The sequence below is a fragment of the Triturus cristatus genome, chromosome 2_2, assembly GCF_964204655.1.
Source record: "Triturus cristatus chromosome 2_2, aTriCri1.1, whole genome shotgun sequence".
Lineage (NCBI taxonomy): Eukaryota > Metazoa > Chordata > Amphibia > Caudata > Salamandridae > Triturus > Triturus cristatus.
In genome coordinates, this window is record NC_140582.1 from 102503796 (window position 1) to 102530306 (window position 26511).

The following is a 26511-nucleotide window of genomic DNA, read 5'->3' on the forward strand; positions in this document are numbered from 1 at the left end:
GTAATTTCAGAACAATACTACATTCTCTTTGTTTTCCCATTTTAAACTGCGCAGAACAGTGCGCCCTGCTTAAATTATTTCATGCTCTCCAGGAGAGAGTTCTGTTTTTTTACGTACTTCTAAATTTCGTGCAGCAACTCAGGTAGCTCAAAAAATGGCCTATGTGTGCAAATCAGAAATTAAGCAAACTATAAAGCAGAGTTTTAAACACCTGTACCCAAACTCAAATGTAAATAGTAAATATTATTAAGACGGTGATGCTTTACAAAGATGTGATTTGAAGACCTAGTATAAGCCCCACAAATTTCCTGTATTGATTCTCCCTTCAGTTCTGCCCAGGAAGCAGCCATTCCTCTCGTGGATCTCCCTTAAATTGGAAAATCTCCTGTACTGTCCTGCCAAGTCAACAAAATGGCAGATTAAATTCATCTATGGAGAGGCATACTAGTCGCCTTCTTCTCCTTTTCAGACTGTCTGAAGGTCACCATCAAGGAGTTGGTTTTCCTGTATTGTTGAGACCTGTTAACATAAATCAAATGAGCTCTTTTAACATCGAGTGTGTTCAACAATTGTTCTTCTGTAGTAAATAGAGACAGGAATAGGAAGGGAGAAATATTTCCTGAGATCTATGGAAGACTGAATTAACCTTTGGAACAAAAGTAGGAATAGGTCTTAGGATGACCCCGTCTTCCATAAACCGAATAAAGAAGACACAACATTTCAAGGCTCCTATTTCCCCAACCCTCCTAGCTTAGGTGATAGCCACCAGTGAAAGAACCTTATGAGAAAGATATTTTAAATCTACACAATCCAAGGGATCAAAGGATGAGATTGCAAAACCAGTAAAACAGCCAGAAGATCCCAAGCAGGAGCAAGAATATTCCTCTTAGGTCTCAAAACTAAAAAGCTTTCTTAGTAGTCTAGCGAGTAAGGAATTCACCACAGAAGAAGGTTGAAAAAATTCCCTACAAGCCTTTATGGTGAATCATTGAATCTCAGAGTTGAATGAGAGAGAGATTTAAGTGAAACCTTTGCGGATGGAAATGGAAAACAGCACACAGCTCATAAACAGGTGGTGAACGATTATGCGAAGAACACCATGTATCTAAAGACTTCCAGTGCTTTGAGCAAGATTTTAAGGTGGAAGGCCTTGTAGAGTTCTGAATTACCTCCACCAAGGAAGGGGATAGACCCTTTGGTAGGAGACCGGACTTCCCAACCTCCAAACCAACAGGGGGGCATATTATCAAGAAAAGGTGTTACAATTATCGCCACTTTAGCGGCAGAAAACTGCTGCTAAAGCGGCGATAATGGGCTTGATAATATGCCCTTAAGAATTCCCATAGAAGCCCATGTTCTGGTGTCAACATGGGCTTCTATTGGAATTCTCTGCGGCATATTATCAAGCCCATTATCGCCGCTTTAGCGGCAGTTTTCTGCCGCTAAAGCGGCGATAATTTTAACGCCGTGCTTGATAATATGCCCAGGGTGAGTTGGAGTCGGCAGGACAGTGCCAAAGATTTGATAAGAGAAAGAGACTTCAGAAGTATACAAGGATAAAGAAGTGGCAGGGATTTCAGAAGAGGACACCATGATCTCTGTGGCCAGTATGACACAACAAGAAACAGATCTCCCTTCTTCTGCTACAGTTTGGAGAGAACCCTGTGAATCAACAAGAAGGGATGAAAGGCCTAGAAAAGCTGTTTCAGCCACTTCTTTGCCAATGCTTTCACTACCCAGGCTCATTCTTCCTGAAACCTGGGGCAGAACCTGTGGAGAACAGCATTGTCTTTCATTGCAAACAGAGCTAGAAATGGTCTCCTGAAATGTCTGCAAAATTCCTGAAAAGTCATTTTAGAAAATGTGATTTCCAACGAGGTCGGAAATGCCTGCTCAGACTTTTGGCTGCCACCTTTTCGGTTCTTTTGATGTGCATTGCTGGCACATTTATCAAGTTCTCCTCCACCAAAGTACCTAACTGGGCTGCTATAGCACTGAGGGATCTAAAATTGTGCTCCCTTGATAACCGATGTAAGAAACATCTACTACGTGACCATTTTGACTAACACAATCCTCTGAAACAGTTGATGTTGAAAGAACTTCAAAGCTTGGAAAACTCCCATTAGCTCTCTCCAATTTGATGATCTGTGACTTTCTAGGAAAGACAACTTGACCTGATGCCCCCCAACTGAGGTTGCTGGCCTCCAGAGTTAGAACCAATGGGCATTCTGGCTGCATCCTTACCGCCTTGGATAGATTCTGGGCATCCAACCACCAAAGAAGACTGTGCATGACTTCCAGTTGCAGGGCAATCATCTTTATCAGCAAGTGTGATGCCATAAACTACTGACTGCTAAGATTCCACAAAAGAGGACAAAGATGTCCAGTCTTGCCCAGTGTACTGTATGGGCTGTTGCTGCCATGTAATCCTGGACTTCCAACCAAAGCCTTACCAGAGCTTGATCCCTGGATTGAAGTTTTCAAACTGCCATATAAAGTGAGAACATTTTAAACCTTCACCAGGTCTGTTCTGAATCAAGCCCAAAATAAAAACAGATTTTTGTATGGAAACAGCTGACACTTGAGAAGATTTAACAGGAGACCCAAACTTGGGATGACTTCCCTTGTTTTTTCCCAAATTTGGCGAATCTGTTCCTGATCTTGTGAATGCAGAGACCAGTCATCGAACTAAGAAAAAAACAGGATCCCCAGACGATGTAGGTGCCATCACTGGAGCTATAATTTTCTTAATACTTTTGGGCCTGATTTTAAGCGGAGAACCTTCAATTGCCAATGGTGATCCGCCACCATGAAGCTCAAGAATGTGTGATGATGTTTTGTAATAGGAATGGGAAGGTAAACATCTATGAGATCCATGGTTATGAGAAGTGATTTACTGGGATAGGAGTAATAATTCTCTGCAACATTTTCATCTCAAATCTGATGTTTCTAATTAAGGCATTGGGATCCTTTAAATGGATGACCAGACAATAGTTCTCTGAGGACTTCGGAACTAGAAAGACAATGCAATACACTTGCTGTCCCAACTCCTCTCAGGGACTGGCATAAAGGCAGCCTTAAATACCAAAATACCCCTCAGTAATGCCTTCCTTTTGATTCGATCTTGAGGCAATGGAGTACAAATGGTCCCTATATCAATAGGGTATGACAAGGATTATATCAAGTAACCTTTCCTGACAGCATTCAGAACCCAACAATCCATTTACTACTAGATGTCACTGAGAAGCAAATTGTTCAATTTGACCACCCACCCTTGACAGTAAGTCCGCTTCCCCAGCAAAGTAAGCAGCGCCTGTGTCCTGCTTCTTGAAAGACTTGAAAAATAAATATTTGAATTGAAATGTTGAGGACTGATTTTAATTCTGTTGCCTTCTTGAAGGCTGATGAAAGGAGGAACTCATTTTAGAAGTATGTGCACCCCATGAGGAATGACGTTGAAAGGAGGAACAGTATAGAACCTTCAAAAGGCATGTTGAGTGCAACCACTCCATGAGTTGCATCAGTGTTCCAGACTCTAAGATAAAGATTCCGTTTTGCAGCTATCAATGCTCCTCTAGCAACAGCCTCTGATCTTACTACATTAAAAAAAAAAAGTCCAAGAGAAATTCAATTTTATGCTCCATGTCGTCCAGCAAAGGAAGGCAATCTGTATCATTTGAATTGCTGAATACAATCTCTTGAAATCTGAGCTGAACTATTGTGCAGTATAAGCACCATAAATACCAAAATACCAGCGCTCATCGCCCAATGAGTTCCTAAAAAAACTTTATTAAAGCCAGAATCCATTTTTTTATCAGACAAGTCCTTCAAAATATTTTCCTCTATCATAGAGGAACAGGTCACAAAGACTTCTACATTTGTACATCATCCCGTTAAACAGTGTCCATAATTTTGAGGGGATAGTGTTTAGCTATAAACCTCTGCAAGACAATCCTGACAGGATCTTTTCATTCCTGTTTAATCACATCTGTAACAAATTGATGGATTGGCAATCCCACATTGGAGGTCTTTTCAAACTGTCTCAGAAAAGTGTTCTCACCCGGCTTCTCAATTGGAGAAAAAACAATATTCTCACAGATATGGGTGAATAAGTCGGATAACATTTCTTCAACTCAGATGGGCTAGGGGCTTCATCCAGGCTTTCAAAATCCCCAAAGTCCGGAGACCCCTCTGTTCCCTTTTTAGAGTTGCTGAAAGGGGCCTTATCCTTAAAGGCTGCGAAAGTATCAAAACAATCCTGCAGATTTTGTTCTCCCTCTCACTATGCCACCTCCTGTGCCTAGTGGAAGGAGAATGGTCAGAAGAAAAGGATGAGACAGAAGGCGATGGGGAAGTATGCCTTCTCTTGGCCAGATGCTTGCCCATCCTGACGCTAAGACCTTCAATAAACAGCAATAATCAGTAGAAAAGATTCTTCACTATTAACACCACATGCTTATCTGGATTGTTTACATGTAGAAAAAAGGACATGCATGAGTAGGACGACCTCTTCCTATGCGAACGTGTGAGTCCAAAACCATTGTGCAGGCAGGAAATACTCCTGACGCCCCTCTCTTGCAAGGACGGGAGCGTGAAATTAAAAGAAGTGGACATATCTCTTAGCCTACTGCAGCTTAGGGGGAGACCAAACCACACCACTGTGGAGGAAGACAGTTGCAAATTCCTCCTCCTAAAGCTGCTCCCATGCTGGAGGCCACAACTCTTTCAGGCCCAGTAAGAGGAGTAAGCAGACCCCTATTGAGTCCCAGCCAAGTAAGGTCCTCAAGTCCTTGTCCCAGTAACAGGAGGCAAAAAACAGGAGAAGGCAGGAGTGTCACTCCCCTTTATGGCACCCAGGTGGGATGGGGCTAACCTTCAAGGATCCTTTTGTTTTTGGTTCCTGTCATGAGGGGACAACACCTCATTTTGTAATGACTGGGGCGAGGGACGTAGGGGTAAGGTATGCTTGCTGCAGGCTATGCTTGTGGTAATATTAGGAAAATCAACTGTAACAACCAGCCCACAAACAACCGAAAATCCAGCCACACACTGGCCTGTCAGGCCAGCCCTTCTGGCACTGCCTGATTGACCTTTAGGCCAGTCTGACCCTGTGCAAGGCTGAGAAAAGGAAGAAAATAAGTATCAATGCCAATAGGTCTGACTTTGAAATGAAAGTGCCTCCTCAGCCAATGATGGGTTTAAGCCTTCAATAAGTCATCATACATGCACTTTGCCACTTATTTTAGCACTCATGCATACATTCACACCCCACTTGCATTCATACACTAACACATTCACAATAAACTCACACACAAACACAACATATGTATAGATAAATTACAAAAATAAAAGTAGAGCAAGAAAACATGCTGCAGCCTAAACATGACAGGCATGTGCTAATAATAATAAATACAATTAAACATAGTGGCAGGTGGCTGCCTTGCAATGGTACTGTACATGGTGTTTCATTGCTTTGAAGGGCCAGTTTAACCACCAAATTTAGAATCAAACGGTTTGCCATCTTAAAACAGTAAAACTGTGAAACTATGTGCAATATTATTCCATAACAGTGGCTTGGTCCAGAGGCGGTGGCTTTGTGGGATGCAGCACACTGCAGATTAAATGAATGACAAGCAAGCAACCTGTTAGCACTGTTAAGAAGCTATAGTATGCTTGAAAATTAATGAACATAAAAAATGAGAAGAAAGAAAATATGAGGAAAAAATTTAAAACTGTAGGACTGGCCTGGCAGCCCTGGCACTGAAGCACATTAACTTTCAGGTGGATGTGCACATGAACTTAAAAATACTGTCAGTCATGGTGCAACAGAGCCAATGTCTGAAATGGCTTACCCATTGCTCCATGCCGAATGTTATCATGGAAGCAAGCAGAGTGCTTCAGCCGTTGGCTCTATTACCCTGTGGTGAGTGTAAGCCTGCCAGACCTTCCAAAGAGATTCTAGCAAGAATGATCACAGTGCAAATCTTCTACGCCTAAGGTCTGTCAGATGGATGAGCAACACCTCAATTGTTGCTTACAAAGGTAATCTGTGAGATATCCTGTAACAACATACATGTCTGCAGGCTTAACATGTTACTATAAAAATCCACAGTTAAAGGATTATTGGTTCTACTGTGTATGCTTCGTAATTAATAAATGAGACCTATTGCTTTTGCTGTAACTTTTATAAAAACAGGTTAGGCTTGTGGCATCTGGAATAACTTTTTACAATGTACAAATCAGGCCGATATACTTTATCATTAGTTTGTCATCATAACCAGCTCACACCTACTGTTTCGAGCATAAGCATCAAGTACACAGTAATAAAATTACAAACATGTACAAAATTAAAGTTGCCCAAATACTATAAAATTCGTCCTAAGAAGGTCTGATAAGGGTTATCACACTCACAGAAAATCTTCTATCCACATGGTTTGTTAGACTTGGTCATCACCACCAAAACCCTTGCCAACTGTGGCAATCTGTGAGACTTATTTTTTTTTTAAAACCTGTCTATAGCTTGCAATACAGCATGAAAGCAAACCACAGTTGTAGGCCTACTGGCTTTAAAAAATGCTTTGCACAATAAATAAGCAAAGTCCACTACCTTTGCGATAACGTCTTATAATAAAGAGATCAGACCTATGGCTTCGACATAACTTCATCAGTGAACCTTTAAGGTCTGAATGTTATATCATTGACTTGAGCAGAACCAACTCAGGTCTACTATATTGAGCGTAAACTTTCCAACAAGGAAATCATTAGGCAGAGAGTCACAACATTAGAAACCTAAACAACATTACAGTTGGCAAAGCAAAACCTAGATCTCCTAAGAGAACCTAACAAAGATTATTACAGAGCAAACTTTATCTAACCACGGTTTATAAGAAGCGGTAAACAACACTAAAACCCCTGCCTATTCCTGTAAACTCTGAGAGTCCATATAAAAAAATTCCTCTTTGCAGATTTTAATATAGTAATAACAATCCACTCCTAAATGCCTATTGAATTTAACATGCCCTTTTCACAATAAAACATCAGGCCCACTGACTTTATTGTAACTTTTCATAATAAGCAGATCAACCTATATCTTTGGTTATTGACTTGCCATCATAACCAACAAAGCTTTCACACATGGCAACTAGAGAAACACAAATGCCACTTGTTGCTGTTTAATAGCACAAGAGTGGCATTTGTATGACTTTAAAGGGCAAGCTCCATACATCCCAGTGGCACGTGTGTGACCTGGAAAGCCAAACACAATAGCTTTGATTACTAAAGAGCTGGTTGAACGGTAAGCACTCTTTTTTTGGAAGCACACAGATTTTGACAAATCAAAGGCTGTACTCTGATGTACCACCATCTGGGCAGATCCACAGTCCCACTCTGTAGTACTCCAGATTTTGTCTTTTTTTGTCGCATAGGGGGCTGGCGACAGCTGCGCTGTCTAGACAGACCTAAACATGAACTGCCATGCAGGTAAAAGACCTTCCTCACAATGCTAAAAACATGCAAATGCCATTGAACTCCTGACCTCAAACTTACCTCAGAAACTTGGGACTCCTTATCAATAAAAAATGTAGATGATTTGAAGAGAAGTATGAAAAGAGAGAATCCAAATGCTCTGTTCTCCCAATTGTAGCTTACCTTCACCAGCTGGACCGGGTCACTCCATTGTTGCATCTGTATAACCTTATCGGAGAAATTGTCAATCTTATTAATTCGATCCCTGCATGACTCAATCTGGGCATCATATGCCCAGAGGGCACACTGAGTTTTTTCATCAATTAATTTTTTTGCCACCTTTTCCTCTTCATCTAGCAGTAGCCGTAGTTCTGCAAATTTTCCTGTCAACCAAGTCTTGCTTGCCAGAGCGTGGGCCTGAGGATATAAAAAAAGGTTTTAAAAATGGTAGAACTTGCCAAGATGCAATCTGCTGCATTGGAGTGATTTGACAGAATTTAGAGTTTTGCCGGACTTTTGAAATTACTGGTTTGGGGGTATTTGGTAAAATGCTGTGGGATACTGTACAAAGCAAGAAACTAGAAACATCAGTTTGTGACAGTCCTGATTGCTAGATAAAAAGTAAGTCATAAAAGATTAGCATTTATGGGCTATGTAAGTGTGGTTAGATAACATCATTAGAATTTTACTTGTTCTTTATTCTAAAAAGGGCAGAATATTGTTGTCACGAAAGGTGCATATCTGAGCAAGTGACAAGAAAAACAAGATGTAATAATGGAGGATGCCCAAACGTAAGAATTTCCCACCAAGAGGATTCAAAAGGCAAAGCAAAATTGGGTATATATATTTCATGTTTTGTTTCCATTTTTGAAGCAACGAAGTACCTATTTCCAGGATCAATCGGCTGCTTTTTGTACTGCCACAGGCAAAAGGGCCAAAGTTGTAATTATTGGCAATTTTTGTTTCAAAGAAGTATATCTTCATACCTTCAGATACACTTTCTGTAATATTTCATTTTTTTTTTAATTTGTAGCTAGTTTTGCTTATTTACTCATAATCTGTTGCTTCATTGTTGTGCATCCCACACCAATTTAAAAAAATTTAGTACATTTTACTAAATTATTTGAGACCAAAATGATAAAAATCCAATTAGTAAAACCAGAGATTTTCAGTTTTAAATATTTTGTAGAATTCAAGTACTAAGCAGCAAAAAGTGCCAACCGCATTTATCTGGTCGCTGTAACAGTGGCAAAGTCACAAGTTCAGGCTGACCATGATGCAGTGTGAGCCGGATACAGGACTGAGTTCAGCCCGCTGCAAAAGTACCTGGTAGTTGAGATGTGAAATCCTTGTGTCAAGCTGTAAAGGCCGACATTGAAGAGCTGACGAGGAGCCCCGATGCAAGCTCCGGTGTTGACATGCATCATGCAGCAGCAGAGTCTAGAAGATCTATGAGAGCTTGCGATGCAGGATCTTACATCATTGTTGAGGGAGCCTCTGGGCTGCAAAGACTTTCACTGCATCCGCGCAGGTGACAAGATGTGTCATGTTGGGCCGGGGTTGGTGTAAAGCTGCATCAGCAACGAAGCAGCCACCGGGGCCTGTAAGGACTTGTGCTGAAATGCATCGGTGCAGGGGATGAGATGTGTTACGCTCACCAGCGTCGGTGCTGAGCTGCGCTGTGCTGTGCCAAGATACATAGAGTTGCTTCAAAGTCGAAGAAGCCTGTTATGTCCCTGTGGCTTGAACAGGGGGCCAGGTGACTGACCCTTGGAGATTTCCTGGAGCTCTGGGTCCAGACAGGCAAACTGGATTCAGCAGGTCAGCTCACAGCAGTAGAAGAGTCCTTAGTCAGCACAGCAGGACTTTGGCAGCAGGGCAGACTACACAGCTGGGCAGTCCTTCTTCCTGGCAGAGTCCACAGACCCAAAAGTGATTTGAAGAGTTAAGTCTAAGAGACCAATATTTATACCTGGTGCCTTCTTTGAAGAGGTAGAAGCTCTCCCAGCTAGGTTGGGCCCTTACATATGTATAAAAATCCTGTTTTCTGATGATTTTATAATCATCATAATAAGAAAAACTGACGTGTAATGGATAAAATGCTTGATTTATCCTGAGACTCTGGTGATCACTCAGGCCACATTCCACTCCATTGTTGCGCACTTTGTCACTCCAGACAGCGATCAGAGAGTTCACTGTGCCAATGGACTCAAACTGCACCTCACTGATAAGGATTAAAAAGGCCGGTTCTAGGATTGCTGTGTTTCCATCTGGTTGAGATTTGGCCTACCAGTTGTGGACAGTTTGGAGCAGGATGAAGTTTGATTTACATGTGTCTTATATCTGCCTGCAGTGGCCTAGAGGGCAAGAAAATGATGGACGGAAATGCAGTACATGTAATTAACTCAATCATTACACCATCACTTTTGTTTGTTTCTTAATTGTCACAGAATTCATGAGACAAGTACCAAAAATGTGCTTAGATGTTCTGAGCAGTGACAATAACCATATAGGATTGAGCCTAAACTGATTTGCGCTTTATGGTGCAAGCTATGCTGGTACTTGGTGCATGTACCATGCACAAATAGTAAAGGAACATTTCTGTTGCTGCAACCACTACATACCAATAACAATTTGCATTTGTGCTACTGCCATACTGAAGGATAAGAAGCCTAAAATGACTGACCCAGTAGTCAGAGCAGTTCATTTAACCTGATGTTCTGGCACAGTTCACCTACAAAGCAAGCACTGTAAATCCAATAGGCCTGGCCTTGGCTTAAATTAACCACGGCATATATCTTATAATACCAGTATGGTAGCTTCCTAATAGGTAACAGTACTTAGAACAGATACTGAAAATCCTTTGACGGTGTATTGCACATGACAGGAAATGTGATTCTTATTGGTGCAAAACAAATGCACTATTGATTGAATTGGTGTTATTTGCTCTCATTTTCTGTTAGATTTGTTATCATGAATTAGACTACATGGCAATTGTTTTTCTAGGTCTATATTTGTATGTTTATAATCCAAGTGAATAGATTTAGGCTCCTTAATATGATGTTTCTATGCATTTGTTTTTGGTTTTAATCCATGTTCAATCACACAAAGCTGTGTTTGGTATTTGCCATTTTTGGTGATGAATCCGATAGTTGTAGTTTTCGGGTTTGTATTGTGTTGAGTGCCATTTTCTTGAATGTTCTGGATCTCTGTTGCATGTGTAACCAGTCTCTACATGGTATGATATGAATTTTAATTTATTGGCATGAGTTAGTGAAACTGGAACTGAATATTGGGAAGAGGGCAAATTATAAATACATTATAGAAAGAGAAAGCTGTAGAGGATTTTAAAGTAATGAAAAGTATTCTAAATTAAGCTCATGATATGCTCCATAACCTGGGAAAGCAATGGCTTTTGACTACTGATAGGCATTATTTTCCGCTGTGATGTATTGGAGCAGATCTGTACGAAATCAGCCCTCCCCTATAGAAGACTGCATGTACATTTTCTCTTAACACATTGTTAGTCACATCACATAAGGAAGTTCTTTATTATAAAATTCAGATACCTGCTAAATCCAATATTAGAAAGCTCTCTAATTCTATTGCATGTCTTCAATGCACTTTTGGCTCATATATGGCTATATATTAAATGCAAGTAACACACCCACCTTCAAGAATGTCAATATGATCATACACACTGTGCCAATACAGTCAGAAAAACATGCCGTTCATGCGCACACTGTATCATTACTTAAAATGTAAAAATATTTTTGAGAGTGAGTCCCAATTATCCAATTTGCATGTTTAGCATACAAGGATTGGCTAGTATACCGAATCATTGGGACCATTTCTGAGAAGTGTGTAGGTTTGTAGAAAAAGTACAATAGAGGAGAGGAGTGATTTGCTTACCTTGAGGTCAGTAGCAGCCTGCCCTATTTGTTTCATGTTGCCAAGTTCCTGGTTCTTGTTCATTCTGAGCTGTTTCAAACATACTGCTGTCAGTTTCTGAAAGTTAAGCATGAGGCTGTATTAACACACCATAATAGCAACAATCAAAATAAAGCAAAGCAACACTACCAGCAGTTTCATATGAAAATGCCAGCCTACACACTTTACATGTGATCTCTATAATTGTGAGAAGGGATTCCTGTAAATAATAGCCTTTCCACTTGAATTCTCATACCAATAATATCAAAGATAAAGTCGACTAGAGCATCTGAAGTGCATGTCTGGAATAACTGGAAAAAGAAGAGGCATCATTAACTCAAACAAGTCCAGGCCATAGGAATACCCATTTAGGTATACTTCAAAGGAGCTACAAATCTAACTACAAAGCTGCTGTCATAAGATTCCTACGAATCTTGCAGGACAGTGTATCCGGACAACATAACCGTCAGAATATTTGGTACTGAGTCCAAACATATCATCACAGTATATTGGTCCAGTTTCTAGCTAGCTCACAGCTTGTCATCTGAACCCTTAACCTTCCAGGGCACCAGAAGTTATCTGCATTCTCAGAACATGACCACTCTAATTCCCCAAGGAAATCGTGGAAACAGAACTACTCTTTCATTGTTACTCACACATGCCCAAGGGAGATACAAGAATGATACGAATTGGCTTTTCAAACATTTATTGAAACAATTGTAATCTTATGTAAAAAGAGTGAGCTGCAATTATTAGTAGGTTAAAACAAAGCATTGGGACCAGCATTGCAAGAATGGTAAAACAAAAGATAAACAGTTCAACCACTATAACATTACAGTATGATTTTGATTACATTTAGACTCCTACCTAATACTACCTGCACTATCAAGAGCATAGTGGGAGTACGCTCTGCCAGATCACTTGGGACAACCCAATCCCGTATGATTTATCAGGAAGCTGATCTGGTGTAAAGCAGCCTACCGTCCTTTTCAAGAAAAAGGTTAACGTCAGCAGGGCTGCATCTCAGTCACAGACACAGCATTCCAGGATAGTCGGTAGAAAGTGCTCTTCTGCCACATTTGGCTCAGAGATGGTTTATATAATAAAAGCACTGTTCCAAGCGCACTGTGTCAGAGGTGCAGCGCTGATGTGATTGTTTGTCTTAAGACTCAGAACTGTCTCCAAGCAGACAACCAAATCCAAGGGCATCACATTCAATGTTCCTTAGCCTATGACAGAGTGCACAAATACCATGATAAAATGCTGGTTAAGAAATGTGCTGCAAGCAACATAATTTCTAAGTATGTTATCGTGTAAGTGCAAAGCATGTAAAAAGTTTAAATGTGTAACTAAAATGGAGATTTGTGCGCGGGCCCTGTTGAACCTTACAACACCCAGTCCTAGGCCAGAGGGAGACTATTTCTTCCAAACTAAAACTTAAAAGCTAGTCTAAACAATCAAACTTAATATATAATCCTAATAAAAAATTAAAAAATAATATAAAATGTACTATAAGAATAAAAATGAATAAAAGCCATAATGCATTAAAAATGGCAATTAAAAGCATGCAATTGTTAAACCGAATAACAATCAATTACGAATAAAAAAAGGTGCTGAATTAGACATTAGGAGTCTCCCGAAATGTTTTCCATGTTCAAAGACTCGAAAGGATCCAGGAAGGAATCCGCAACCACAGCCGATGTTTACACAGTGGCATGGACTGCAAGCTCCAAAGAATAAACATGGTGATATCCAGCCCAATCAGCAACTGCTGATGGGTGTGCCAGCTGGCACTTTAACTGCAGAGGAGGAGCCAAGATCTAGGAATCCAGGAGCTGAAGCATCCAGTTATGGCTCATAATAAGCATCCTGTAGCAACAGTAGTCTCATTGGACAGCACTGAAGCTGAGCTCTTAACGGACATACCTGCAGAACCATATCCGTAGATTGAATCAGTTGCATTGCAAGACATAGATCCAGTGCACACTCAAAAGTGAACAACAGACAGCAGATCACAGACTGTATGCAGTGTAACCATATAAGTTGATATGACAAAGACAAGTTGTCATTCAGTTCCTGAAGTTAAGACACTCCAAAGTACTGTATCATGTATTCATGACACAGTCGTATGCATGGTAGTTCCATCTCCATTTGGCCTCGAGGTGGAACATCCATTGTGGAGCAACAAAAATAGGACCAAATTCCAACAATCAGGAATAACACTAGAGATATGCCTCCAAATACACTGGAAACCAAAGAGTGTACAAAGGACAGATTCACTCTGAATACAGTCTGGACATGCCGACATGGCCAGACCCAATCGCTTTAAAAAAGTGTAACACTCCCGTGGCATTTGAAGCATTAGAAATGTGGTGCACAAGTTCATCAAAATGTAGTGGCAGATTTGTGCACAGTAGCAATTGTATTTTAGAGACAGACCTTGCAACATGAAGATCAAACGTGTCTAGCAGAAGTTAACGGGATGTACTTTTCAAACAACAAGGTTTTCAGTCGACTTAACCTATCAAAGTTAACATTAAAAATAGAAATTGAGGGGTACACAGTAACCTCCCTGACTGTGTGCAGGTGGGATCAACACATTATTACAATATGTCACAGACCTGGAAACTGTTACCACATATGGTACTCCTAGTTTTATCCCACAAAAACCTTGGTCATTCAGGATCAAATAACTTACATTTGAAAGTAATCTTAATACTGACCGAATCAAGAAAGTAGGGCCACCCTTCAGAAAACACGCCAAATAGGCCATGGACGCATTAAAAGCACCATGAAGCGTTACCTCTTTACAGACTAATGAACGGTCAATCGATGTTTCTAATTTGTTTCTGCTGAGAACAACTTTTAGTTTCTCCATTCTGAAACTTGTAATCGAAAGGTAGAGTGCATGTTTCATGAACCCCTAATGCCTCATATCTGCCTACTTGAAAGTGTTTCAAACAAGATGTAAAATCAAAAGTTGAAATCAGTAGTGGGATAAATCCATGAATCAGCCATATGACTGATAGTGTCTCAGCTACTATGAAGGGCATCTTTTTAAAATGCTCTATACTTAACATTGTGTAAGTCACGTCTTTTTTGCCATTATTTTCTGTGTGCATGCTAAATTATAATTCAAAAATAAGTCAGTCCTGTTCAGATATTTCCTTGGCATAAGATTTGATTTAAAAAAAGTTTAAACATGTAACTAAAATGGAGACTTGTGCGTAGGTCCTGTTAAACCTTACAACACTACCTATCACTTAGTTGAAAGCTATGAATGTAAATGAACAGACACAGAAGATCATACAATACACACCTGGTGGCCTGTTTCTCATCAATAACATTGTAATGATGTTTCTTGAGATTATTACCATTATTCAGTCTTAAGGTAAAATAAAAAAAAGAAGTCACTCATATTAGCTGAGGGTAAACGCTCTCGATCAATGTTTTTGATATTCAAATATTTTCTACTACAACATACTAAATTAGGAAACATAAATTTATCAGAATTTCAAACAGCTACTTTACATCAATTATCAGAATTTGACCAATAACATCTGCTCAGACTATAATATTTGGTCTAAATGTAAACTGTTCTCTCCTTGTAAAATGTAAAATAATAAAGATGAGCTACTAAACTGTTAATTTCTAAATGATCCAGAAAATATAGTGAAAATATTACTGACTACATATAAGACATCCGAAATTCATATGGAATTGCTCACAACTGTAGCTACCAATATCAATTACGCATTACTCATAGGGTGGTTTACCCCTCGTTGGCTCAGATTAAAGAGCAACTGACATAAGAAAAAGAAAAAGGAAATTAATGAAATATAAAGAACATTCTTCATTTGAAATGTGAGAAATGAGTTACCTCATATACACTCTATATATAATTTGATACATTCTGTCTATTATATCTGAAACCTGGTGATTTGGCACATTTCCTGTGAAGAGGTCCCAAATGAAAAAGATACTTGGGAATTGGAAAATAATACATTTTGGAATTTAGAAAATGTTATGATTGTGTTAATGTTTGAGAATGTTCTTTCTTAATGGCTTCAATAGGAATTTATTGAAAACAGATCCAGTAAATATTCCCCATATCAACAATATTATTATGCAGGCCATTTTGAACAATTCAATTATACATGATTTTCCAAACTTCAAAGAAGAGATTTCTACATTACCTTGGATTGCTCTGTGAGAATTCAAAATCCAATACAGAAGAAGACTTATTTCCTTACTTTGAACTGAGAACCAAATTTATTCTGATTATTTAATTAGTATTAATTTCTAGATGTTCCTATCTCAATTGTGGTCTGACTGTGTCTCCGAATATATGACAAGTGTATGATGAGTAAATGTTTGGGATAAATTAGATCCTGGGTAATAAATATTTTGTCTTGTTTGTATGACACAAATTCTTAAATTAGGCTTCTTGATTAATGAGCCCCAAGTAAAATGTATTCAAAGACAATTGGAAACCATGCTGCAATGTAAATGTACGCTGTGTCTAGCTACTAACGGTCCTACTGTGATGGGCTTAAACAGAGGGATTATATGTAGAAGCATTTTTGAATTTCTGAAAAAGAAAATGAAATGTTGTACATGTAAAAAGCATGTATGAGAATCCTTTTTCCTACTAAACGTTAACACCATCTTACATGAAGTTAGTGAATCTGCAATAATGTCATCCTTGTGGCTCTTTTCATGTATTGTGAGGTTGTCTTTTTTGACTATTAGGAAATAATGATGAATTTGTATGGAATACAATTATAAATAAAAATGCAAAGAACTCAGAATGAAATAACACAAGAGTACTATTCCTCAAGCCTGCTAAATTATTAAAATTGGAAGAAATTGCAGATGAGAATTTCTCAAACCATTAACTTAATGCATTGCAGTTCCAACTCAGTAGTAGAACTGATATTCCAAAACTCTGTGATCCAAATAAAAATGGATCAGCACAGCAAGAGGAAGTAAATTTGCTCTATTAAGGAATATTACATCTATCCAAATGGGATTAGATTGCTAATAAGATTCCAGCAAAAGATCTGGCCTTAAAATTGTTGTTGGCCTTGTGAAGGTTTAAGATTCACAGAAAGACCGCCCTAAACTGTAGACTGAACTATGTTGTTAGCCACCAAGAGTCTGATTTATAAAGGTGTTTGTGCACTGAAGTATCATTTAACAATATAATTCACATTTGTACTTCACAAAAATGTAAAAATGAACTCAAAAATGGATTTACTCACAAATAACATTACACGTGTATGATAAAGTTTTACCTGTCAGCATACCTCCTCACAGGGGCAGATCGTGGGAGTTCAAGAGTGGGGACACATGATAAAACAAAAACACTCACAAGTTGGTGGATGTTCACAAACATGTTTCTGTTGCTTCATACTACTTAGGTACAAGGGATTTGGGGCAGTAATGACTGCACCTATCATATAGTGGGGACAAATATATACTTTTTTTGGTGCAAAGAACCGAAAGTCCAGCTCCCCTAAACTTCCAAAAAAGGAAGAGAATCCCTAAACTTCTAATTCATCATACAGTGGTTCAGCACCTAAATTTACATGGATCAATTGAGTTGATATTTAGGTAAGAATTCAGCAAAACACATCAAATAAACTTTGTAAAAGTCACATGTTTTTCAGTACACAATATCCATTGGACATGTTCAATTTATAATCCTTTATTCTTTTATCATCTTTTTCACATTCGATTTAGAACTGTAGCCAACGCGTTTCGTCCTCGTGGAGTTCTTCAGGGCTCCAAGCAAAATTCATCATAATTTAGCTAGACGATAGGATTGTACTGATCCTTAAATGTATGGTTTACATGTGTAACCAGCTGTTAATCCTCTCAAAACGAAGTGAATCTGTGTAGTTGTGAAACCGGGTCAATAGTTTAAAAGGAGGTAAAAAATATCATCATGTGCAGTCATTCAAACTGATAGTTCCACTCCAGTTGGGGGTGTCCTTTAGTTGGAGGACAAAGTAGCAAGTTTCTCCATGCTAGGGTTCTACAATGCTGCCAGAATGTGAATTAGCTTATGAATCAGGCCATCAGTCTTTCTAGCACCCACTATTCATCCACTTAATGGTGACACACACAATTGAAAATTGTATTTCTCGTTATATTTGAAGTAATGTGTGTATTTGTGTCTGTTTAGGAGATTTTGGTAACACTGTTCTTTGTTAGACTGTAACTAAATATTGCCATGAATAGACCATCAAGGATGTGTTGCTGAAGAGTGCTGTGAATATATTAATTGAACTGGTGATAAAAAGAGCTAAAATAGTGCTAACGTTGGAGAGATCAATAGTAAAGGTAACATATTTCAATGTAAATATTAAATGGGTGCTGGGATATAGTAACCATATTTTCAATTTAAATCAATATGTGTATTATCAAAGATAGAAATTCATAATCTACAGCTCCAGAACTATGTCAATATTTATTTTATTTTAGTGCCTCAGTATTACCAAATATTTCTGCTCAAGGTGGTAGAAGCACGAGGAGCAGAAGACCTATGGATGAGAAAGACACAGACATTTATTAACCTTGGGTGGACTGTAAATTGCATTAGTGCTGCAGATCATTTGGAATGTCAGGCTGATGATAAGGTAACTGGGAAGTCAAAGTCCCCCTGGACAGCACTATTAGAGGTTGTTGTCTCTTACAGGTGGATGGTTTTTCAGTGTAGCTCCCCTTCACCTGCAAAGATCTAACGTGAATTACCTTTTTTAAGGAGGATGATTTTTCAAAAGGGATCACAAGCAGATCCCCAGAAGTTTGTGACAGCCCAATTATTTCCACAGTATGGTGTTGAACAACAATAGGCTTTCCCAGGTACTGGTTTATGGCTGTTGGATCAACTCCAAATCAAGCAACAGGAACACCATATAAGCACAGTGTGGCATAACACACAGTTATCAGCTTCAACCCTGAAACAAAGGACTGTGATAACTTTTTAGCGAGACACGGATGTCTACAATTGGCACACTAAAAGATGACTTGAAGAACCAGAAGCATATTATTCTGCCATAGCTTTCTGTTTGTTTGCTTATATGGGGTTCCCATAAAACAGTCAGCTTCAGTCCATTCAAGATTGCATCAAACCTCAAGTTGGAACTACTGCTTACGGTGGAAGATTTGAAGGGCAACACATATAAAGCATTGATGACTAGTGTTAGGATTTGGGTTTTTGGTTGGCAGAGGTGTACACCCTGTCCAAACAGGAGCCACAATCCTAGTCAGGGTACGTGTAGTACATACTAAAAGATTCCCTGTGCTCACCCTCTGTTAGCTAGGCAGAGAGCAGTCAGGCTAAACTAAAGAGGTAATGTGTAAAGTATTTTTGAACACACACACAGTAACACAGTGAAAACAACACAAACGTACTCCATACCAGTTTAAAACAATTGCCAATATTTATCTGAGTAGAACAAGGCAAAAACAATAAAAATCCAACATGTATGAGTCAAGATACAAAATTTACAAGAAAATGCAGTGCTTAGAAATCAATAGCTCCAACTGGGGCTATCTGGCCACGCTTGACTATGGCAAATCAAAAAGTTCAGTCCAACCGTGATGGAGCACGGGCCAGACATAGGAGTCACGCAGACCAGCTGACAGTACCTTGGATGCATAGAAGCTCACGGACGATGCGTAGATCAAAGGAGGGGATGTGTCGCTGTATAAGGCAATGCATCGTTTCTGAAGTCAGGCAACATCGTTGATGCATCGATGTCAAGAGCACTGTGCGTCGGCCGATGTGTTGATGTCGAACCGTTGGGCTGTAGGCACGAACCCGCACAAGTACGAGAATGCATTGGAGTCAGGGATGTTGGATTGCATAAGTCAGCAATGAGGAGTCCAAGACTCGTGCAGCAGCCATGATGCATCGCGCAGTCGGTGAGCGGCAGCCACAGCTTAGGTGCAGACAGAGGTAATGTGTCAATTTTGCAGGGAAATGCACCGATTCCAATCAAGGTGTAGGTGTCAATGCGTTGGTTTCTTCACTTCCAAGGGTCCAGAACTGGATTTGCACCACTTGGTAGAGCAGGACTCACAGCAAAGGAGCCCAGGTGCTGGTAGCAAGATGCAAGTGATGTCTTTTATTTCCCCTGAGACTTCAGAACCAGGAGGCAAGCCCAACAAGCCCTTGGAGAACCTTTAGATGTGGAGAGTAAAGTCCAGTCCTCTCAGTCCCAGGCAAGCAGCAGCAGGCAGCAGGCTAACACAGCAAAGCAAGCAGAAAAGTGGCAGTCCCTCCTGGAAGCACAACAACTCTTCTTCCTGGTAGAATGTCCTCAGTTTCAGACGTGTTCTGAGTACATGGTGTCAGAGGTCCAGTACTTATACCTCTTTTAGCATTTGAAGTAGGGAGACTTCAAAGAAAAGTCTTTGTAGTGCACAAGACCCTGCCCTATCCTGGCCTGGCTCCAGACACAGTGCAGTGTGCAACTCTGTGTGGGGACAGGTACAGATTATTCAGATGCAAATGTCAGCTCCCCCCTCTCACTCTAGCTCAGGAAGACCCATCAGCCTGGTGATGGGCCATCAGGGTATGCAGGGCACACCTCAGCTCCCTTTGTGTGTGACTGTCTAGAGGGAAGGCACAAAATGTAATTGTATTTTGTTGTGATTGCATTAATATTGCGCTTATTACCCCCGACAATGGGGTGAAGCGATGAACGCCAGGCAACATGCTGTACACAAGGCTAGTGGTCAGTCAAGTGTTATTGGTTATTGTTAGTTATTGGTATTAGTCTTGTGCACTCAAGCAAACCATTCTATCCATTCATTCCAGTTTCTTTGTGGTAGATTAAATTAACAGGAGTTCGGTATTATCATTATTTAGTGGTGTATGTCCTTCTGGAGTCAATAAAAAGACCACAATTGAATGAAAACACAGAACGGGTTATCAGGGTTATCAGGGTCAATAGGTCGCTTTGGCACCAAAGGTCATTTTTATTAAAGAGCTGTGCAGTAATACTGTCTTGTGGCTTGTACAAATCCCAACAACAAGCAGCAGGATAGAATTGCTCAGCTTAGAAACAGTCTGGGTACACAAAGAATACTGGTGAGTACACAGAGTGTTTTGTATGTTATTTGAGACCTGTGATTCATTTTGTACTCCTAAAACAATATTTATATTCATCAATTCAGTTGCTTAATTAAGCATCTTCACTGTATGTCACTCTACTCCATTCTATGCTCTTCCACTCAACGCCCTTCCACTCACAGTGGCGTATCAAGATGGGGGCGGGGGGCTGTCCACCATAGGCAGCACGAGTTTTTGGGGTGGGGGCCCCTCACCCCACTCTTACTTGCCGCCATTGTGAGGGCGTATAGAGCATGAATCACCAGCACTTATATGTGGCCGCCACAGGCGGCAAATGCAGGGACCGCCACTGGCAGCAAAAGGCCTAGCTACGCCACTGTCCACTCTACTCCACTCCAATCTGTCCACAACACTCCACACCACCCTGCGCCACTCCACTCTCTTCCACTCCACTCCACGCTACTCTACGCCACTCCACGTTACTCTACGCCACTCCACACCACTCCACTCTACTCCACTCAACTCCTCTCAACTGCACTGTATGTCACTCCACTCTGTTACACACCACTACATGCCACTATCCTCTACGCCACTAACTTTTAGCCATGCTGAAGTCAATAGCTCTTGCGCAGACGAGACCTGTTGACTGTGCAAATGCTTGTTTTATGTGGCAGCAAAAAGCAGACAGAACACTGCATTGTAGGCAGAAGTTGTCAGTATTTTTGCTCTGGTGACTCTCAACGTTATCCATGCAACATCTCCGATAGTATATTGTACTGTATTGTCAATAATTTAGCACCTAGTAACCTTGGAGGTGCTCAAGTGTATTCCCAGCCTTTGCTGCAACCTTCCAGAACTTTTATTTACTAAATGCCTTTTTAATGGAAATTCCATGTTGGGCTAGCATTCTAGCTCCAGCAACATGCTGAAAGTCAACAGCAACATGTTGGTACAATGCAATGGGCTTGGTGAAGGTTACAACATAGTGGTGTATGATTTCGTTTTGTGGTGTGGCAAGCAACCTGTGGTAACAATTACATAATGCTGGTTAATAGCACTTGGGGTCACAATTTAATGATTAACAGTAGCAGTGTTTAGGTACAGTTATGGGCGAAATTCACTTGTCTTCCAGTTAAAACTCCAGAAGCAAATCCATAGGTAAAGATTTTGCTAGCTAAGGGAGACAGGCACCTGATTAATGATGCTGTAACAAGCCCCAGCAAAGTCAAAATCAATATCTTATTGGATTTTTAAAAGATCTGTAATAGATTTCTAATGATTTTTTGCTGCTTACAATAAATGTAAATGATTTACATTGCACCACAGACTTTTACAGACATAGCAACGAAAACAGACAACCTTCAATCAAACGTCAGGCAAACACTAGGCAGCCAAGCATTAAAAGCGGCATTGAAAGGCAGAAATTAGTGATATATAATTTAATTCACCTTGCTTTGACCTTGTAGGGCAGGCAGATAGAACAAGTAAACATCTTGTAACTTTACCTTAGAATGAGATTACACAACGCCACAGACTTTTACATGTACCATGGAAAGTGTTTTACTTCTTCTGATATACCTTGTTGCTTGCTAATTTCAATTGTTGTTTGTCAAGTAAGACTTTAGGTATCTGTGAAACACAGGATTCGCGAACCCCATGATGTAGACCAGGCCCTTAATTTCATAAGCCATGCCCCTTGTAATAGACTCCTAGTAACGCCTACTTAGACACACCCCTTTCAGAGACTGCCCCCAGTTTTTTGTCCCACTTAAAGCCCTGAGAGTACCTTACTTTTACCTCTGGCAATTTTCCCTCTGGCAGGGATGGCGGGCTCCTTCCTCGCCTTCTTGTCACTTATACTGAAATATAATGTTAGACGGGAGCACACAGCTGACAGGTGAATTAAAGTAGAGTTCCGCTGTCATGGGAGCAAAAGTCTCCATCACAGGACTCGGGGACTCTGAATTAGGTCTATGAATCCCACTTCCTGCAGGAAGCCAAAAAAGGGACCATGACCCTGCTTTGGTTCACTGACCAATGGCTATGTTTCCAGAATCCAAAATTTTTGTATACAATATTTTTTCAAAACAGAAAAAAAGAGGGGCCGAAGGCCATGCACAGCGAGGAATGCGTGTCCGCCGTGGGTTGGGCACAGGGCCTAGCCCTGCAACCAATATCCACTACATATGGCCTTTGGCTTCGTGCAGTGGAGTTAACAAACCATGTAGGGTTGGGTGCAAGGCCTGGCTGTAGCCCAGGAACTGTGGCCAAACCCTGCTGCACACTGCCCTCGGTTTCCTCACTTCTCTGACCTGCAGTTAGCTGCATTTGTTTGGATTTGAGCTAACCATTTCAAGTAGAAGACTTTTTACTCTGACCTGATGTCTTTTGACCTGGACGTTGTGTAATCTAATTTTCAGGTAAAGTTACAAGATGTTTACTTGTTCTACCTGCCTGCCCTACAAGGTCAATGCAAGGTGAATTAAATTATATATCACTAATTTCTGCCTTTCAATGCCGCTTTTAATGCTTGGCTGCCTAGTGTTTGCCTGACGTTTGAGTGAAGGTTGTCTGTTTTCTTTGCTATGCCACATGGCTTATTCTATCTTTTAAGCTTAATATACACTACAAATGAGAGCTGCTAGTTTTGCTGCAGGTTGTAGGTTCAACACCTCAGTACAACCCACTAACATCTACACTGAGTTACCTGCTTCTTTGAGCTATTGTTCTAAGGCTTTCTAATTTTAGTCTATTTTTTAATAGACAAGGGGTTCCTCAGGAACACAAAAGGCAAACAAAGTGGCAATTCTATAAATCTATACTTCCTTTCAGGAGAAAGAAATCTTAAAGATGCTCTTGGGTCACCTCTAATCACTTCATATTTTTCAGCATACCTGATTATATAATGACCAATAAGTATGAATTAATTACATTTGAATATGGTTAAGATACAAATCCTGCACCCTGTACTGGTATATGCCTCTGGTGAGGGCCAAAGTATCCCTGAACTAAGATGACCTCTTCGAACTAAACTGGTAATTTGTACTAAAAACTGTCATTCTAAAGAATCAGAAACCAATCTTGCACCTGTCCTTTCAAGACACAAAAGAAAACAGGAATCAAATCATTATCAATGAAGTATATCAGATTTTTGCAGCGAAAAGAAACTAAGGTCCTGATTTACATATTGGGGGAGAGGGTTCTCTGTCGCAACGATGACATAGTTCCCTTCCCGCCTTCCTAGTGATCCTCCTGCCAAATTTAATTGCGGGTGGACCTTAAGTTTAACCACGGCAGAGACTACTCTGTTTCTCTGTCCTGATCAAATTTCTCAGACGGCCCAAAGGACTAAGGGCCATCGAAGAAATGGCTACATGTCTGCCGCCCAATTTAGAGGGCGGGCATGTACTCATTTCTTACTGTTCCTTAGCAGTAAAATCATTCTAATGCTCCCCTCGCCATAGCAGAAGCCTCCTATGTCGAGGGGAGCATTCATTATTTTCTTTTAAAAAAGAAAATCCCGTTCCCGGATTTTCTTTTTGAAAAAGAAAAAAAAATAGTGTTTGCTGCAAGGCTGGTTCCTCCCGACGCAGCCCTGCAGAAAACAGTAAAATGCATTGACAGGAACCGCCATGATGACCTGTCAATGCCTTTCTAAATAACCACCTGCTTGGCAGTTATTTATAAATTAGGTGGGCGGCCCCTCCACCATGGGGATGGTGTAATTTACTCCGTCCCCATTGCGGACTGACGGGCACCGTGCCGTAATATACATCAGGCTCTTAGCCTGAACTACAACAAAAAAGGTATTTGATAATATTAATGGTGTTGAGCAACATGCCCTGGAGGTATAGAGGACAGTAAGAACTAACTTACACTAGAATCAGGGTCCATATTGATATGGCTGCCAACAGGCCATTCAATCACCGGCCAGCCCCTAATGCAGGAATACAACAATTACAGCTGATGAGAAATCCTAAAACCAATTCCCTCAAGCTATTAGTGGGTCAAAACCAAGGTACTTTTCCACACCAATTTCTGAAGACACACCATTAACGTTCTCAGACATACCACTCGATTTGGGAATTTCTAAACTCTAAAGTCAAGCTGCCCACCATCAGCTAATAATCATAATTTACAATTAGGCTATACAGCGAGCACGTAGCAATAGACTTTCGACCGCTCTAGCCGTAAAGCTACATCCTCCCAGAGATGGCACAGAAATCGCATCTAAATTAATTTATATTTACCCAGAATAAAAGTCAAGAAGCCACTTTGACACCTTAAATTGTGGCAATATAATTTATCTCCTATCAGCTGTTCTCCTGAATTCCCATACCTAAATGCATGGTAAATAGCCTCTATTGAGTTTCAAAAATTGGTTAATCAGAAAGAAATTATTCATCCTTAGTGACGTGGATATCTGAATGTATAGCAAATTGTGTACTGAGGAAATACATGTTTACGAGATTTGGTTCAGGTTACAAGAAATGTTTCAAATATGATATTTTAACTTTTGTTTTCTATTTTTTGCATTGTGCTATTTTTTACAGTTCACATTCATTCTTTCAATAGCACTATCGGAAAAGGTAATCAGAAATGTTTCAATAGTGTAATTTGAGATGTCAGGAGTAACGTTCTACGTGATGTCAAAAGCAGTGAATCATGGGGTTGCGAAACATGGTTAGCTTAACCATCATAACTGGTGAATTTCAGTAGTCAGGCCCAGAACAAGCCATGCACAACAGTGGTTGGGTGCTCGCGACGGGCTGGTACAGGGGCTGGCCATAGGGAAGCCCTGCTGGCAACCCTCCACTGCACACAGATGAAGGCCTTGCGGGTGGTTTGGCATCAACACGGGTTGGGCACAGGACCTGCAGTCAAACCCAACATTGAAGTTGTATTCAGGGCGCCCCTGCCGAAGTGATTTTATGGCAAAACCGGAGGCTAACATTATTGCAATCTCCTTTATTGCTGCCACCCACAGCAGCTCCTTTAAAGAATACAGAACTTTCACAAAATTCCAATGCCAACAAAAAGGCCCACAGTGATGACTAATCTCCCAGCTTTGGTATAAGAAACTGGCGGCCGTATTACAACAATTTCAAATTGTTCCCTCCCATTACAGCCTCTACACATTTAAAGAGGAGTTCCTTACCAGTTACGATGGTTGGGTGGCAATGGGACAAGAAGTTTATTAGATTACGAACATTCTGAAAATATCGAAAGGTCCTCTGTAGTATGGGGGAGGTGAGTGCATGCAAATAAACTAAAGGCCAGATTTATGAGATCGTCACGCAGTGCAGCGCAGCAAGTCACCTTGCTGCGCTGCATGGCAGGGAAAGGGCAGGATTGTGCATTATTTAAAAGAATGCAGTGCATTTCTGCCTTTTCCATTGCACTGGCGACATCTTGGCAGCCTAGCGCCAATGCAGGCACCCTTGCACCATGGCGCATAGGTGCCTGCGTAGTAAGGTGGGTTGTTTTTATGCAGGAAGGAGCACCTTCCTGCACAATCACCTGAGGCATTTTCCTCTTTCTATGTGTGCTACCGATTGCAGCACACAGAGAAAGAGGAAAAACAAGGAAGAATAAACATATTTGCCTTGTTCCGCCTCACCTGGGGAGGCGTAGTTTTTTTTACGCAATCCCAGGTCTACGACTTCTGATAAATTTGGAAATGCATCAAAATCCATGGATGTTACAAGAGAACATCCACGAAACGCCTCCCTGGTGCAGAGTCAGGCAACGCAGCAATGTGCGCTGAATTGCATTACTCGAGATTTATGAAGCCACTCAGGAGCACGCAACGTGGCCTTGTGTGGATTCATAAATCTCATTTTTAAGTTGTGTTGTTCTTGCAACACGTTGTGTGGCACAAGAGCGACGCAACGGGGCTCGTAGATATCCCCCTAAATACTTAAATATTACTTACTGCACTTTAAGTGTAGTATATATTCAGTAATATGTCTTGTTAGACCTGGCACCATTGGCGTGAGTCTCCTTTCCGTTTTTTTGCTGTGCCTCCT

The 26511-nt window shown here is 40.5% G+C and overlaps 1 protein-coding gene across 1 annotated transcript in view; it reads right to left on the bottom strand.

Annotated features, from left to right (window-relative positions):
• Positions 1-26511, bottom strand: part of TRIM14 (tripartite motif containing 14) — a 149826-nt gene that overhangs the window by 108421 nt on the left and 14894 nt on the right. The window contains exons 2-3 of the mRNA XM_085641111.1: positions 11377-11472; positions 7648-7881 (exon numbers count right to left, since the gene is read on the bottom strand). Of these exons, the coding sequence (XP_085497237.1) occupies positions 7648-7881; positions 11377-11472 (330 nt within the window). The remainder of the gene's footprint in view (positions 1-7647; positions 7882-11376; positions 11473-26511) is intronic.